Below are 15,799 nucleotides of genomic sequence, written 5' to 3' on the forward strand. Positions count from 1 at the left end.
TAAGTTGTTCCAAACTTGCAGTGCTCTTTGTATCTGTGAAGCTCCACACGAGCAGTTTGCAAGCGTGGTATGTTTTTGCATACGTGTAAGGGAAGGGAGAAGGATGATGTGAAGAAGCTGGCTGACTCCAGGAAATAATCAGATCCAATTATGTTGTTGATGTTTAACCACCAACTTTACCGAGATGATATTTCTATGTCATGTGAGTCATGTGGAACACAGAAGACTTTTCATGGAGGCTTGTGGGGGGGCCTTAAGAAGGTGAAACGTGGTGGCTTATGTTTCCTTTACAGTGAAATAATTCAGAAATAATTGGAGGAAATTCAGGAACTGATTTTCGTTGTTCAGAGATGCCCCGCTCTCTTCAAGTAGACCCAGCCTTGGTGGCCACGGAAGTTCCACTGCAGGCAGAGAGGCTGTCTGGGCATGTTGCACCTGGCTTGGCACAGTGTCTTTCCCCTCTGTATTGCAGAGGGAGCGACTCGTGGATCAGCTTCGTCCCCCTCAAATCAGAGACATTTAGTTTTCAGATATTGCTCCAGCCTTAGAACTTGCAGACAGTGCGGGCCGTACACCCCCTTCTACTCCTTCAGGACCTTGCACAAAAAACATGCATTTGCTCCCACACGTAGGAGAAAACTGGTCCCCAAGAAGGCAGTTTGGTATTTTTCAGAAGAAAGAAGTTGCCCTGCTATATATGCTTATCACATATGTAAAATCCAGTTGTGTGTATTTGATTTAAACTTAAACTTTCCTTTGAGGTTTATAATCTGTTGTGTTTTCGAAGGAAATTTCAATAACTTCTCATCCTAGTCCAAACCTATTTATCAAAAGCATCTTTAGGCAATCAGTACCTGCACTGCAGCAGGAAAGAAGAGCTATTGGCAACTGTTATTTTATGTTTACTAGCTTGAACTCTGTCCTCTGAAAATTCACGCTGTAGTTTCTCTAAAGCTTTTCTGGTATTAAACACCTTGTCTGGGACATTTGCTTGCTCCTGCACACTTGTAAGTGGACCCAAGCTCACGTCTTTTCCACTCAAAAGAAACATTTGGCAAAGTCTGTCAGGTTTAAGAACTGTGAGCAATAGTTTCCTGGGCCCAGAAAATAAAAATCCCGGTTTCTTACACAGATGATTGTTTCAAAAATGCTTTCTTTTTAGGATTACAGACCTTTGTTTTTCTCTAAACTGTGTTAGGAATTTGTTTTGAGCAGGCAGTAGCAGAAATGTGGAAGGTGGTAGATTGCAAATAATTTGATCTGTGGTTTTGAAAATTACAAGTAGGTAATTGCATTTCTGTAGAGTTAGTCCATTGCACAGTCTGCATCCTAGAAAGGCACGACCCTAGAGAATTCGACTGAATTTTCTTCATACAGAGTCTTATAATCATGAAACCACTTTACTTTTGCTTTCAGAGATGAAAATGACAGTTTTCCTCTTTGTTTTAGGATACCTGTGATCTCTCGTATGTGGAAAGAACGCTAGCAGAAAGGTGAAAAAATGGGTGTTAAAACATTCACTCATAATTCCCCTGCTCACAGTCAGGAGATGCTGGGGAAGCTGAACATGCTCCGCAACGATGGACATTTTTGTGATATCACCATCCGCGTCCAGGACAAAATTTTCAGGGCGCACAAGGTGGTTTTGGCAGCCTGCAGCGACTTTTTCCGTTCCAAACTGGTCGGCCAAGCAGAAGACGAGAGCAAGAGCGTGTTAGACCTACACCATGTGACAGTGACTGGTTTTATACCTCTTCTGGAATACGCTTACACAGCAACACTATCTATTAATACAGAAAACATTATTGATGTGTTGGCAGCAGCCAGCTACATGCAGATGTTCAGCGTTGCTAGCACGTGCTCAGAATTCATGAAGTCCAGCATTTTGTGGAATACGCCCAACAGCCAGCAGGAGAAGGTGCTGGATGCGGGACAGGAGAACAGCGCAAACTGCAATTTTACTTCTCGAGACGGCAGCCTTTCTCCAGTTTCTTCTGAGTGCAGCGTGGTGGAAAGAACCATTCCTGTTTGCCGAGAGTCGCGAAGAAAGCGCAAAAGCTACATCGTTATGTCTCCTGAGAGCCCCCTTAAGTGTAACACCCAAACCAGTTCCCCCCAAGTGCTGAATCCTTCAACTTCTTACCCGGAGTCCAGAAATCAGCCTGTGGACTCATCCTTAGCTTTTCCTTGGACTTTTCCTTTTGGAATTGATCGAAGGCTTCAGTCTGAGAAGGTGAAGCAGGCGGAGAACTCTAGGACTTTGGAAATGCCTGGACCCTCCGAGTCCAACAGAAGAATTGCAGATTACGTGACTTGTGAGAGCACAAAAGCCAATTCTCCCCTGGTGATTGAAGAGGACGTGCGTGTCAAAGTGGAAAGGTTAAGCGATGAGGAGGTTCACGAGGAAGTATCGCAGCCCGTTAGCGCATCCCAGAGCTCTCTGAGCGATCAACAGACGGTCCCAGGAAGTGAGCAAGTGCAGGAAGATCTCCTGATCAGCCCACAGTCTTCCTCTATAGGTACGACCATTTCTGGGGTTAGATGTATGTACAAACAGGCACGTGTGCACTTGTGATTTTATTGGAGGAAATCTGCTTCGTGTTTTACTTTTGAGAAACTGCCTTTTTTTTCCTGTTTTATGAAATGTTACATGTAAAACCTGATGGGGGACAGGACTTGGAGCTCTTTAAATACTTTTCAGAAGGCAGCTGAGAAAGGTAAGCCTGTAGGAAGACCTCCTTATTCAGTAGAGATTGATAACCCCTTTCTACTTCTAGTTGCTTGACTGGGGAAAATAATTCTGTTTTCATTAGTGTCAAAAGGCATGATCTCAGCTGAGCTGCAACACCGAGTCTGAAAGACTTGTGGCTGTAGCCACAGAGGGATAGAATGGTACTTTGCATCAGACATAAAATCTTGTATAATCATGACAGAGAGCCTTTGTAAGAAGATTTGCAAAATAAGTGGTGGAACACTGACATCTTAAATGCCCCAGACGAAAACAAAACCACACAGTCATAATATTGAGAATCTTTCCATTTCTGTGGGATTTGGTTCTCAAGTTGCTTCTTCAAATACTGCCAATTGCTGAGAGAAACCTTTTTTCCATGAAAGACAATTTGAAGCCAGTTTTGGGTTCTTTTAGCAGGCTGTTGTTTATTAATACCTAATACTTAAAGGTTACTGTAGCAATCCCTTTTTTCCTCTTTGCACAGAATGCATTGAATGGCTTTTAGTAAGCCAGAAGATAGAGGTTTTGCAATATTTCTAGTTTAATTACCAACATTTTGCCTAAGTCAGCTGTTTTGCTTTCAGTTAAGTGGCTTGACCTGTGCTCGGTGAGAGTTTGTTTACTGAAAGATTTTTAATAAAGCCTGTTTTGTTTGAAGACCATAAGAATGGCAAATGTAGTGCTCTGCTTCATTCAAATAATGTATACATGAAAGGCTGCTTTGGTTAATTAAATAAATAAATGCAACAAAGTAAATAAAGGCAGTCTAGTAGCCTGCATTGTTTGTTTTGTTTGGTCAGCGTAACGTGAGTGTTAGATCAGTCTGACCATTCCAGGATTGCAATATATAATCAGTGTTGTTCAACTATTCAGGTAGTACTCACTAAAAAGAAATGAAAATATTTTCCATTTCTCCCGTCCTTCAAGACTTTATGTTGGTTTCGTTTGTCAGTTTGTATAGCTCATGTGTTAATGTTTTAGATCAGTAATGCTTTTTCCAAACTAAAATGTTTTATTTACTGGAGACAAGGCTGTTTACCTTTTCTGAGAAGCAGACTTAATAGCAGTTTAAATATAAATCTTTAAATGCAGTTTGCTAAAACAGTGCATAGATTAAAAACTAACAGAAACAGTTTGCTGGGTAGTCTCCAGGAAAAGTGGTCCTTGTTCAAGAAGAGGTTTAGTTTGACTCAGTTTTTAACTCATTATAGTAGCAACTTCGGAAAGGCCTTGCCCGGGCCGTGCGATCAGAGACGCAAATTATTTCATTAACGTAATTGTACCATCACAGACAAAATAGAACAAGCAGGAATAATGATTAGGGAAGGTTAAAAACAGCATATCAAGTGAAAAGAGGGAGTTTTACCAACTGTAAATGTACCCAAGCAGTTTAAGAAACTGGGTGTATACTCAGGATTACAGATATGATCTGTGGAATTTTTTGGAGTGAGAAATATCAGAAAAATTGCATACCCAAAAATGGCTTGAGTGAATTGTGACGTGAGAATGTGAGACTAGGACTGAATTGTAGAGAGAGAGGTGCCACTGAACGCTATAGAATCTCCTTTTCTAAGAGTCTTTGAGTTAAACAAAAATTACTTTGAAATGTACTCCAGTAGTCAGGCACCTTACTGAATTCTGTTCTTGCTTTAGCCAGTCTCCTGATGTGGTTTCTGTTAACAAGCAAATTTGCACATCTGTCTTCAGAAGGTACCCGTTTGGAAGCCACATGATGTTTTTGGGAAAGTTTTGCATTTTCTGTTTCCCGTTCTAGGTTTTGTACCACTGAGGTCATGTACCTGACCACGTATACGGCACGGGGCAGAGGGTCTTAGGCTTTAGTGATTATAATGTTTAAACTTAAATGTCTGTTATTGAGGATGTTAGTACAGCATGTTCTTCCTTAAAACAGCTACAGAGAGAAGAAAAATGAGCTGGGCCAAAGTCTTCGAAGTGCAAATCTGTTTTTTGTCTTTGAATATGTTTGAATTCATATTTAGTGTTTTTTGCATAACATTGTTAACTATCCTCAGAATAGTTTTTCTTCATATTTTGCTGTAAAGAGAAACAGTGTGCTTGCTTTTTAGCACAGTTCACGTGTACCTAATATATGATAAGGCACGTTTTGTAGCTAGAAAGCACTTTTTACCTCCCAAAGATGTATTTCCTTATGCAGCAATATAAGAACAGTAAATGGAGGCAGCAAGATATGTTAAAGTACAGCTTTCTCTTCCCTGAACATATTTTCCTCGTATAATTGCATATATTTATCTCAGTGTTTTATAGTGCATTTATAAAAGCATTCCTGCCTCTCTCTCTGATACTGCAAAAAGCTCTTATTCACTCTTTGGGCAATTTCAAGACTTGTTCATTTGCAATTTATTATATTTGGAGGTACTTTATAATACGGAAGGAGACGTGAAGCAGGGCCTTGATAAATAAGTCATTATAGTTACAACAATAGCTATGTCTGAGAAGATATTTTCATAACTCATTAACACTGTTCCCATTTGAGAGGTGAAGGCATAAAATTAAACCTAAGAGCAATTGGGCTTATTTTTCAGTTGACTTTCAGTTAAATATTTCATGAGAAAGCTGGGTAAGTCAAAATGGGATTAACTTTTGTTACTTTATAGATTGCATAGTTGCTGAATTTCCCAAACATAGGTTGTCAGCTCATAACAAAATGAAATATTTTTGAACCTGCTAGAGATACAAGTTTCCTCCCGTCACTGGCCCCATAACAAGCGGTCACGTTAAGACAATAATCTTTTACTTCAGTAAGGTTTTGTAGAACACACTGTCCTTTATAGGGACAGCCTTTTTCAGAGACAGTACTCCCATTCTTTTTGACAAAATATGCACATTTTCTGCTTCACTTTCCATGTCTTTGTTCCTTCTCTTTGGTTTTCCATTTTGTCTGACACTTGTCATTGTAGACCTCGTGCTACTTGATTTTCCTAGTGAGCTCTAGAGGAGGGTTCCCAAATTCAGATTGCTCACGTACCACTCTCTTAGAAAGCAGAATTATTTTTACCATAGCAGCAAGAGCGGCTCCTAGCACTCTCCTAAGCCTCGCCTGTTCTCAAGATGTAGGTGGAGACAGAGAAGTCTTCCCCCATCTGTTCTCATCTGACATGGAATCAGTGGTAGAGACCCAAAGGCGACTTGGCTGTTCAGAAAAGTTCAGACAGTGCTTGGTATTCAGTCTCAACAGAGGGAAAAGGAGATGAGATGGAATTACCACTTCCAAGCGACTTCTACGCACACGTTGTGATTTGGGAGCCCCTGTTGTGGAGAGGAACAACAGCAATTCTGATCCTTTGGAAATCTGGAGGAGTTCAGTCATTCATTTTTATCATCTCCTGTTGCACCCAGAGCCATCATCAGAGGAAAAGGAGGAATGTGAGGTGATCCAGTCTGCTCTCTGCACTCGCCTTAAAGAGGGAACAAAACATGGTCGCATGTAACCAAACCAGAGGATTTTTTTTTCTAATCAAGGGGTATGGTTGGCGGGAGGTGGCTACCAGTTCTTAGAATTGTTTTAGTCCTGTACTGCCAACTTCCCTCCCTGTTACAGTGACATCAGGCCAAACTAACCTTGTTTAATACGCTGAAACAAGGATTGAATGCCAAACGCCAAGTGATGATGAGGGAGGCCTGTCTGAGCAACAGCCACATCAAGTGAATGAAGTTGTAGTTTTGTTTTAGTGCTGCATTTACCTTAGAATCTGTTTCCAAAACCCACCTGAGCGATGTTTGCTTGAAGCTCTGGAATGGGTCTGTGTAGACGTTTCTCTTACAAACAGATGTTTGGTCTCTTTTGTGTTGCATTTCTGACTTCTCGGAGGGCTCCTCCTGTCTTGGCATCTTATCAATAAATGAAGGCATTATCAACAAATATATATATATGGAATGTTTGGAACACAAAAGCAACGTAGTGTGGCAGGATTGAACTCTTTATTGCTCAAGAAGTCTTGAAAATTGATGAGATATTCCCTTCAGGTGAAGGTAACATTTCTGCTTTACAGTGTTAGCACTGCATGTGTTTTGAAAGCTCTGGCTGTATTTAACATAGATGTCTTTCCATTTTCTAGGTGTGCCAAATACTTGCACTTTCTTGAGTTGTCCATTTACTAGCTGCAGAGGAGAAGTTGCTTTGGAACACATTGCTTCTGGGTTTTCTAAACGATTTTCCCAAGACAATTTTAGTATCTTATCACCCAGGAAGCAGTGTCTCTCGGAGATTTGGGAAAGCAAGCTTTATGTGTATCTACCCGTCCCCCCAACCCTTTTTGAACACTTCTTTGCATTAAATTGCCCTTTTTTCTTTGCCTAGGCTCAATAGATGAGGGGGTTACGGAGGGATTACCCACACTCCAAAGCACCTCTGGCACTAACGCTCACGCAGATGATGATGATCGGTATGTACCTATGTAGTGTGCAGACTGTTCTGCAGCAAGTGCTGTGCTGTAATTAACCTACCCAGCCTTCATCCCAGAATGTTTAATTGTTTTTACATCTACTTCTCTGTGTTGATCAAAGTACGATCAGTGCCTGAAGGTTCAGATGCTTTAGAAAATGTAGGTGATGAAAGTCAGAATTTGCTTACTTGTTGCTTTTCATTTCCTGTCTATTTCCAGGCAACACTGGTGAAGAAAGATAGTCATGTTTTTGCTGTTTCTTCATCACTGCTCTTTATTAATAAATAATTTAAAAAAAGAATCTTTACTGTGAAACAGGTGTGGTAGTTGCATGCATGCTAAAGCTGACGTAAAGCCACAAAAGCAACAAAATGAAAGCAAGTACTTCGTCTTGGCTTCACCAGACATTGCTATTGCCATAAACCACAGAACAGGCAGAGCAGCCTTAAATCTTTTCTCCCAGACTTTCTGCATGTAGCTTCTTACCAAGAAGCTCTGTGTCACTTACAGTAAATATTTAGCGGTCTTTTGCTGTGCTGAGTGAGTTATTAAGGTTGTCCCTTATCAGGGAAGGCTGGCAGAGAAGGCCAAACTAAAATGGGTCTGTTTGGTCAAAGATGTACCGTAGTTCTGTTACAGCAAAGTGATGTACCTGCAAGTGCCATACAAGGGTACACGCTGCTGGTTTGACTTTTGTTTTTTTGCTTTTGTGGTATGTGTCAAGTGTGGCATATAGCTAGCTATTCCCTTTCTAAGCAACATTTTTAAAGTATTGACAAGGTAGCTCTTGCATAGTGTTTTGTTAGACAAGTGGGTCTGAGGAAGAAGTGTGAACCTTTGGGAGTTGTTCCAGAAACTGTGTCAAGTGACACTCCCTATAGAGATAACTATCGAGAGCTGCATTTTCATAGCTCATAAAAATCTTTCCTGCCATTTCCATCTAAAACCTGTCCCATTGTAGGATTAAATCTGAAGGGAAAGTAACTGTCTACATAAGATTTTTTTGTATGACAGAGAGGATTTTGTCTGTTAACAAACCTCAGTATAAAAATAATACCCAGCACTTAGGGTTTGAATTGATAGTAGGAGCACATGTTGCATTAGAACTAATCCAGGTTTTAAAAGCTATCATTCTAAAGTCAAGTGGCATACATATTTTCAGCCGTGGATTGTTTCAGAAATTTCCTATAAAATTGCAGAGCTTCAGCACAAACTGCATAGAAGATTCAAAATATATAAAATCCTTCAAACACACTGAAAATTCCCACTAAAAGATGTCTTCCGTGCAGAGAAGGAAAGACTATTTGCCTTAGTTTATGCCCAGGTTTGAAAGTAACAAAAGCATCAACAAAATGAACTAGAATTTGCACATTGTTTATATAACAGTAAAGGAACTAGTAGTTAAGGGAATTTACGAGAATTTTAGACTCCAGAACCTAGATTTTCTACCAAGTGATTTATTTTATAAATTCAAATGAAAGTGCCAAGACTGTACTTATTGCGTGAATCGGGTAAATGTGTAAAATGGTGCTTTCAGGTCCTAAGAATTTTCCTTTCACATGTGTGCATGTATATGCCTGTCAGGATGGGACGGTGCATTCTGATACGCTGTGACAGCCCTTCGAGCACTGGACTTCTAAACTCCCATTTCAAGCACAGGATGGGCACATCAGCAAATAAATATGGCCCATCAATTCTCTGGGCAGCAATTTGGACACACGGTTTTGGGTGCATAAGGATTCTGAATAAAATAAAACACGTATCTCTAACTGAATCAAATGAAAACTTGAGCAATAAATCAGAGATGGAGAAAATTTCCCCTCACTTTTTGTTTGGTTTCTTTTTTTTAATGCACCTTTAGTTTAAGTCCAGGTTGTACATTTCTTTATTAGCAGAGATTCTCAAAATGTCAAAATCAGTTGTGACAGTGCAAATTTATATTGAAAAAATTATTTTGTAGTAAGTATATATTATATTTCTATTAATAAAACAAAACAAAAGGCTAGCCCATCTGAAGGTCTTTCAATATTACATCCTTACCACTGTGGAAACAATCATAAATATTTCAAAATTTAAAATGTCTTATCTCTTGAGTTTCTGTGTTAAATAATTAACATCATTAATTGGTCCTCCTCCATAATCAGCGTTTCATAAACAGAAGGTCACATGCAGTTGTTGTCAGCTCAATAGACACACAGGAATCTGTTAAGTATTAAAACTACTGTTTCACAGTGAACTCTGATACATTCTTTCTCTGATATTTTGCATTTGGATTGTAATAGACTTTTCTAACGCAGATCTGTAATTCAGCCTTGGCTGGTTGAACAGTTTGTCTCTGTATCAGTTCGTGGCTGCATTTAAAAAGGAGTTGCAAAAGCTCAATTATAAAAGATCTCTCTGATCCAATATAATGAGAACCTCCACTTTTCTAAAATAATTGTTATTTACAAATAGAGAACATTTTTAGGCTCACTGAGCATTTTGGCATTCACATTTGTCAGAGTTTAGTTCTACATAGTTAAATATGTATATAATCTCTTGGTGAAGAGAAGAAAAAATTGCAAGTAGAATGTTCAAGCATTACAGTGAAAACATTTTAAACCGATCTCTTTATCTAGCTGTTAGAGAAATTCTCTGGCATGTTAGACAAATCTCAACTGTTAAATGCCACATTTATCACAAATTGCAAGTCATGAAAAACTGAGTATATGTGGAGAGAAGGAAGCAGGGGAGAGAAAATATGGTTGTGTTTCAAATGTAATTTCTTCATTGTGCTGAGGCCCACAGTTATGTCACCAATAGGTATTTCAGCTTGCTTGCAGTGCGAGGATGGAAAAAGACATGCCAGTCACTGGTAGCTGGAGAGCCTCGTGATTCCTATTTTATCAGCTTTAACCGGCCTTTCTCGTCATGAAGCTTTTATGTAGGAAAGAAACAAACTTTATTTTAAATTTCTTCTAGGGAGATTGTCCCCACAGCACTTCTTCTTTCTGTTTCAGTTGCAGAGCAGCTGGCACCAGTACAGGCTTTGAGGATGAGGTAGCCTCAGAAAGCTGGGAACAAAAGGAGAGCTGTGGCTCCTAATTTCTGCCCTAGTTAGAGTGTCTCCCTAGAAAGCTCAAGGAGCACAAGGCACTTTTGCCTCTTGGCAATTCCCTAACGCAGGAATGAGGGAGGAAGGACCTAAGAGACATGTTACCAGAAGACGAAGATCTCCATAAAGCAAGTTAAATGTTGTTGCAAAAAGCCAAAACGTAATTCTTATTTGAGCACACCACGTGTATAACTGTATGCACATCTAAGAGCAGGAGTTCTGGCTGCCCAGCCAGTCACCCCTTTATCACCCCTGCATTGCAGCTGTCACTTCTGTTGGCACATGGCTGTGAAAATTTTAATTGTGAATTCTCCAGTCAGCTGAGCGCAAGGAAACCTTTTCTGAAGGGATTTGCCCCTTAGCCAGAGTGCATGACGTTCATCAAATACCAGATGAGGGGCAAGTTCTCTATTCTGGGCCCCAATCATTTGGGCTATTTGATTATTTTTTTGGCTATTTGGTATAGTTCGGCTGTTATGGCAGCTGGACTTCTATGCCTTACGCTTTTCTTGCAATGTTTTTCTTCAATTTTTTAAATTTTCTGGATAACAGACCTGTCTGTTAGTCTGTTTTGATATGAGTTTTCCTTGGTAAAGTGGAAAGCGCATGGTCATACCAACTCCAGAGACAAAACTAGTGTCTCCGCATCTGAGTAGATTAAAATCTGATCTTTGTCTAGTGATCTGCTCACAGAGAGGAACGGGAGTGCCAGAGTTTGTCAGAAATTTGGTTAGACAAATCACAACCTATGTTAAAAAAAATACCCTCACTTACTGCAAGTGCATCTGGTGAGCTGTCAGTTGGCTTTTTTAGACCCCTAAGTGGCAGTGAACTACATTCTGCCAGGCCCAGGACGTGAGCTGGTAACTTCCCTCTTGCAAATACTCCCTTTAGCAAAGATCAAGTAGTCTGTCAGCATCTGTCTTTTCCACAGCTCTCTAGGACCCTACTGTGTATAAAAAGAAGTGAAGGACAATAAAATTTCTTCCTTAGAGCAAATATTATTCCAGTTCCATGTGAGACCAGAAATCAGTATGGGTTTTATAGACTTATTGATACTAAACTCCCGCAGGAAACACTTTTATCTTGTGTGTGTTGAGCAATACCTGCTGCTCTCTCTCTCCAGATAAATTTTACAACTGGAACTTTTGCCAGCAAGACCCATCATTGTACTCCGAGTTCAGATATCCAGTTCTCACAGTTGTATTGACAGCCATTTCCAGAGTAGAAAAAGACAGTCAAGGTATTTATTTTAAAAGGACGGTCCTAGTTCTTGACCTCCTGTGCTGATCTGCTCTGTGGATTTTTGTATGATGTGCATAGGAAAATGTATTTGTGCAAAGCACACGTTTCATCCCTGTGAACGTTAGAAGTCCACACATTCAGGCTAACCTCGAAACCAGCAATCTGGGCTTGAGATGGAAGCAACCCAGCGAAAGGATTTGTTCAATCAGGGAGACTTTCTGACTGTGTGCAACAGGAGACATTGTTGTACTTTTTTCTCAATACATTTCAGACGTTACAGTTTAATAGAACTAAAATTGCATGGTTCTGGCCGTGGAGTATTCAGGGTCAGAGCAGTTCCCTGCTTCCAGTGACGTCTGATCTGCCATCAGGCTGTTAGCAAGCTGAAATGTCTTACTTCAACAAAAAATATAGAATGCTCAGGAAAGGGAAACCCCAGGTAAGTACAAACTCCAGTTGTTATTATGTTTGTACCAGCAGTTTTGTTTTTATTTCACTATGCCCTTTAGCGAAGCAGGTTTCTTGCCAGAGGACTTGGATTATAACCCTGTAGTTCCCTTAAACAGTTTACAGCTAGAGGCTATGTAGGAGCAATTAGTCAGTTTTAAATAAATTACTTTGAAAGTTAAATTGTTCCTTTATTATAGTCTGTGTGCTGTTTTTTAAATACAGCGCTTGAACTATTCTCGGAGCCAATTGAATCAGACAAGGAGCAAGTCTTGACTAATTACATCGATATTTTAAACTTAGAAATATGTAATTATAGATACTAATGTTTGTTCATTGAACTTGGATTGAAATGAAAATGAATCAGCTTGAATTTCATTTGTAAATATCACTGGAACTGCAAAATACTCCTTTGCTTTCCAGTTTGCTCAGTTCTTTAAATTCTTCCCCAGGGGCTGTTTGCTGATTGTAAATCATCGATACGCTTGAGAAAATGCCCATGCCTGGAAAATAAAGTTCAGTTTGCAGCTGGTGCTTGGGCCTGTTGCCCAAAGAAACAGAAGTCAGAGGTTATTCTCTGGTTTTGTTCAGATGTGCAAAGTCAGTGACTGTAAGACTTCAGGTGCAGGTCGGACCCACTGCTGTAGAGGCAGAGATTTCCAGCATAAATACAGATTTCAGGAGAAATGTGAAACAACAGCCTTTTTCTTCCTTGCATACCCATGAACCATGTGTTCAGGGTTCAGATTTCCATGGGCAAGGCTTCTTGCTTTTTTTCTTAGCTTGCTTGTAAATCAGTGAATTTTTTCTTTGTAGTTTGGAGAACGTTCAGTATCCCTACCAACTCTACATTGCTCCTTCTACCAGCAGCACAGAGAGACCCAGCCCAAATGGTCCAGACAGACCTTTTCAGTGTCCAACCTGCGGGGTCCGGTTCACTCGCATTCAGAACTTAAAACAACACATGCTCATCCACTCAGGTAAGAAGTGTTACCGTTTCCAAGAGTTACTAATTTATAGACTCACAGAGGTTTGCTCACTGTGCAGCAAATATAATAATGCGATTCTTTTTTTAATCACCTGCCAAGTGCTTGAGAATTGATTTCAGAAAGACTGGGCAGAGGTACGTCTCCCTGAACGCTTGTTTTGATACATCAAATCTGACTGATAGCTCTACTCATGGATGATTAGCGTTTGTGTGGACTGAAAAAAAAATCTGATTGCCTGAAACTCATCAGAATAAGTCATTTTCATGATAAAGATTTGAGATGAAATAAAGTATACTTGGCTCTTTTATTGTACTGAGATGTAGATTGAAATTCTTCCTCTTACATGTTGTAATTGTCTGCTGTGTTTTAGAGGAGACTTGCAGCCATAAGAAAATATTACCTATCTTATGTCCTTGCGTTGAAGAATGTTATATGCCTTTGGATCTCAGAATTTGTGGAGGGATTGCAGGACAACTGAGTTGGTTTGATAATCAATTTAGCTACTACAGATAGTACAGGTAGCAAAAGGTTTGTGTGAATGCCTCCTCTGAGTCTCAATCCCCAAATCGTTGCATTCATTTTGATTTCTAACCCAAGTATGAACTCCTAATGTCTTTGCTATCGGTGTTTTTCAAAACTTGTCAGCCTTACCTGGCAATAGCATTGGCATTTTAGTGAATGAAGGGAGTATTAGAGGGTTATTGCACTTGAGCACTAAGCCTCATCCTTTAGCATCTCCTGGTTTGAGGTTGACTCTTACCTGCACACAGATGCTGTACCGTTTTTGGGCAGAGCAACCACAGTTGTCGCAGTGTAAGTTTTTCACTGTCAGCAATTATCTGTCAAATAATTTCAAGCAAAATGACCACACTGTGCTTAGGCCAGCAGTAATAATACGTGTTTAATACTTAAAAAAGCAAACTTTGTGGGCACATCAGGTGTGACGTTATCCCAAGCCAGTTGCTAAAGTCTTAACTGATGGCAGACAGAGAGGCTTCAGCAAAGCATCTCTGGCCGACCTGTCAACTGGCAACCCCTGGGCAAAGTCGGGAGAGATTTGAATAGCTGGTTTAGAGTAATTAGCATGCAAAAGAAACTCTCAAAACTTGTAAATGTTGAAAGTGTTTTCACATAAGCAAAATGGCTGAAGAGATTTTCCTTAGAGTATCAGAGGAAGTAGATGCCCTTGGACAGTACGAAAGCATGAAAAGTTTTAGCTCCACAAGACAATATTCTAGTATATTAACTTGTTTTCACATGCTTAACAAGGAGTTTCAGTGTAACCTTAACTACAGCTTTCTCTGTATAAAAGCCCCAATTAAAAGTTCAGCTCCCGCTTTGAACATAAGGAAAGCAGAGTGAAAGACTGGTGGAATTAACAGCCTGGACTGATGCACATTCAGCCTTTTGAAAAAACCTTTTTTATTCCTTGACAGCCCTATTATGAATAGAGCTCCATATTCCAGATTCTTGGCCTCGTGTTTGGATTTCCACACTTTCTGGAGTTCAGACTTTTTATTAAATCTTAACTTTTTGGTGATTCAGTCTTTTATGTTGTCATAGTTCTGTTTGGGTGTGATTATGTACTCTCAGCCACTGCAACATGTTGTAGAGCTCATATGTTTCAGGGTTTTATTAATGCCTGTGATAAATGAAAAATGAATTAGCAACAGAATTTCTAAATATGAGAAAAAAATGAGAAGCATGAACGTAAATGGTCTTGGAGAGCTGTCTGTCATGCAGAGTTCCTGAAGATTCTTGTGTAGAAAGGTTCCCACGCAATATAAAGGCTGCTACTTCACCCTTTTATCACCGTTCCTGCTGCATTACAGGGGCATCCTTGTGCACACAGTCCCCCTGCCAGAACAATTCTCTGAGGCCAAAGGCAGCCAGAAAAAGACATTGCAATTAAGGGTAGTCTGATAATTGCATTGTTGGGAACCAGTCTGGCACAAGAATCTCCCGAGATCAAAGGAGTTCAAAGATGGTTTGAGATGACTGCTGCATCGGATACTTTTTGGCTGTGGCTCAGGATCTTAGCCATTGTCTAATCCATGGAGGTTTATGTTCATTTTAAACTGTGGGGAAGAAGACGTGTAAGCGTTACGGACAGGTGACATTGTTAGGAAACCTGTTAGCAGTTGGTTCTGAGAAAGCATAGCTCTGTTCTAATTGTTTCTGCCATTTTGAAGTTAAGCAGAGAATTTCATCCGAAACCAGCGCTTCGCTGTGACTGGCCACAGCTGCTGTCCTTTTGCTGTTAGAAATCTGGAAGGATTTTGCCAGTGACCTCTCATTACAAAAGGTGAATGTTTTTTTGCTCTCTCTTCCGCAGGCATTAAACCATTTCAGTGTGACCGTTGTGGGAAAAAGTTCACCCGAGCTTACTCGCTAAAGATGCATCGCCTGAAGCACGAAGGTAAACGCTGTTTCCGGTGCCAGATATGTAGTGCCACTTTCACTTCCTTCGGGGAATATAAACACCACATGCGGGTTTCCCGGCATATTATCCGCAAGCCTCGGATTTACGAGTGCAAAACATGTGGCGCCATGTTCACCAACTCTGGAAATTTAATCGTTCACCTGAGGAGCTTGAACCATGAAGCGTCAGAGCTAGCAAACTACTTCCAGAGCAGGTGAGGTGCACAGCAAAAACCTAACAGGGAAACTTGCTTTTTTTTTTTTTTCCTTTTTGCCTTTTTTCTTTTTTTCCTAAATCATCTTTTCCTGCTTTCAGGGCAGCCTGCTGTGCCTCTCATCAGGTTGCCAGCTAATTCCAGTCAAATTCATTCTTGTGCCACTATCTGTTATATCTGATCTGTCTTACAGCATATAAGCTATATAGGAGGGCACTGAAGAATCGAGTGAT

At 40.2% G+C, this 15,799-nt stretch overlaps 1 protein-coding gene across 6 annotated transcripts in view; it reads left to right on the forward strand.

Annotated features, from left to right (window-relative positions):
* Positions 1 to 15,799, forward strand: part of ZBTB44 (zinc finger and BTB domain containing 44) — a 41,719-nt gene that overhangs the window by 17,720 nt on the left and 8,200 nt on the right. For 3 of the 6 annotated variants that reach the window (XM_074849007.1, XM_074849009.1, XM_074849008.1), the window contains 4 exons: positions 1,450 to 2,519; positions 7,071 to 7,155; positions 12,758 to 12,921; positions 15,266 to 15,566. In XM_074849007.1, coding sequence (XP_074705108.1) covers positions 1,502 to 2,519; positions 7,071 to 7,155; positions 12,758 to 12,921; positions 15,266 to 15,566 — 1,568 coding nt within the window. In that variant the 5' untranslated portion in view covers positions 1,450 to 1,501. The remainder of the gene's footprint in view (positions 1 to 1,449; positions 2,520 to 7,070; positions 7,156 to 12,757; positions 12,922 to 15,265; positions 15,567 to 15,799) is intronic. The other 3 variants (XM_074849010.1, XM_074849011.1, XM_074849012.1) reach the window with 3 other exon arrangements.

The sequence above is a fragment of the Strix aluco genome, chromosome 23 (genome assembly GCF_031877795.1).
Source record: "Strix aluco isolate bStrAlu1 chromosome 23, bStrAlu1.hap1, whole genome shotgun sequence".
In the NCBI taxonomy this organism is placed as follows: domain Eukaryota; kingdom Metazoa; phylum Chordata; class Aves; order Strigiformes; family Strigidae; genus Strix; species Strix aluco.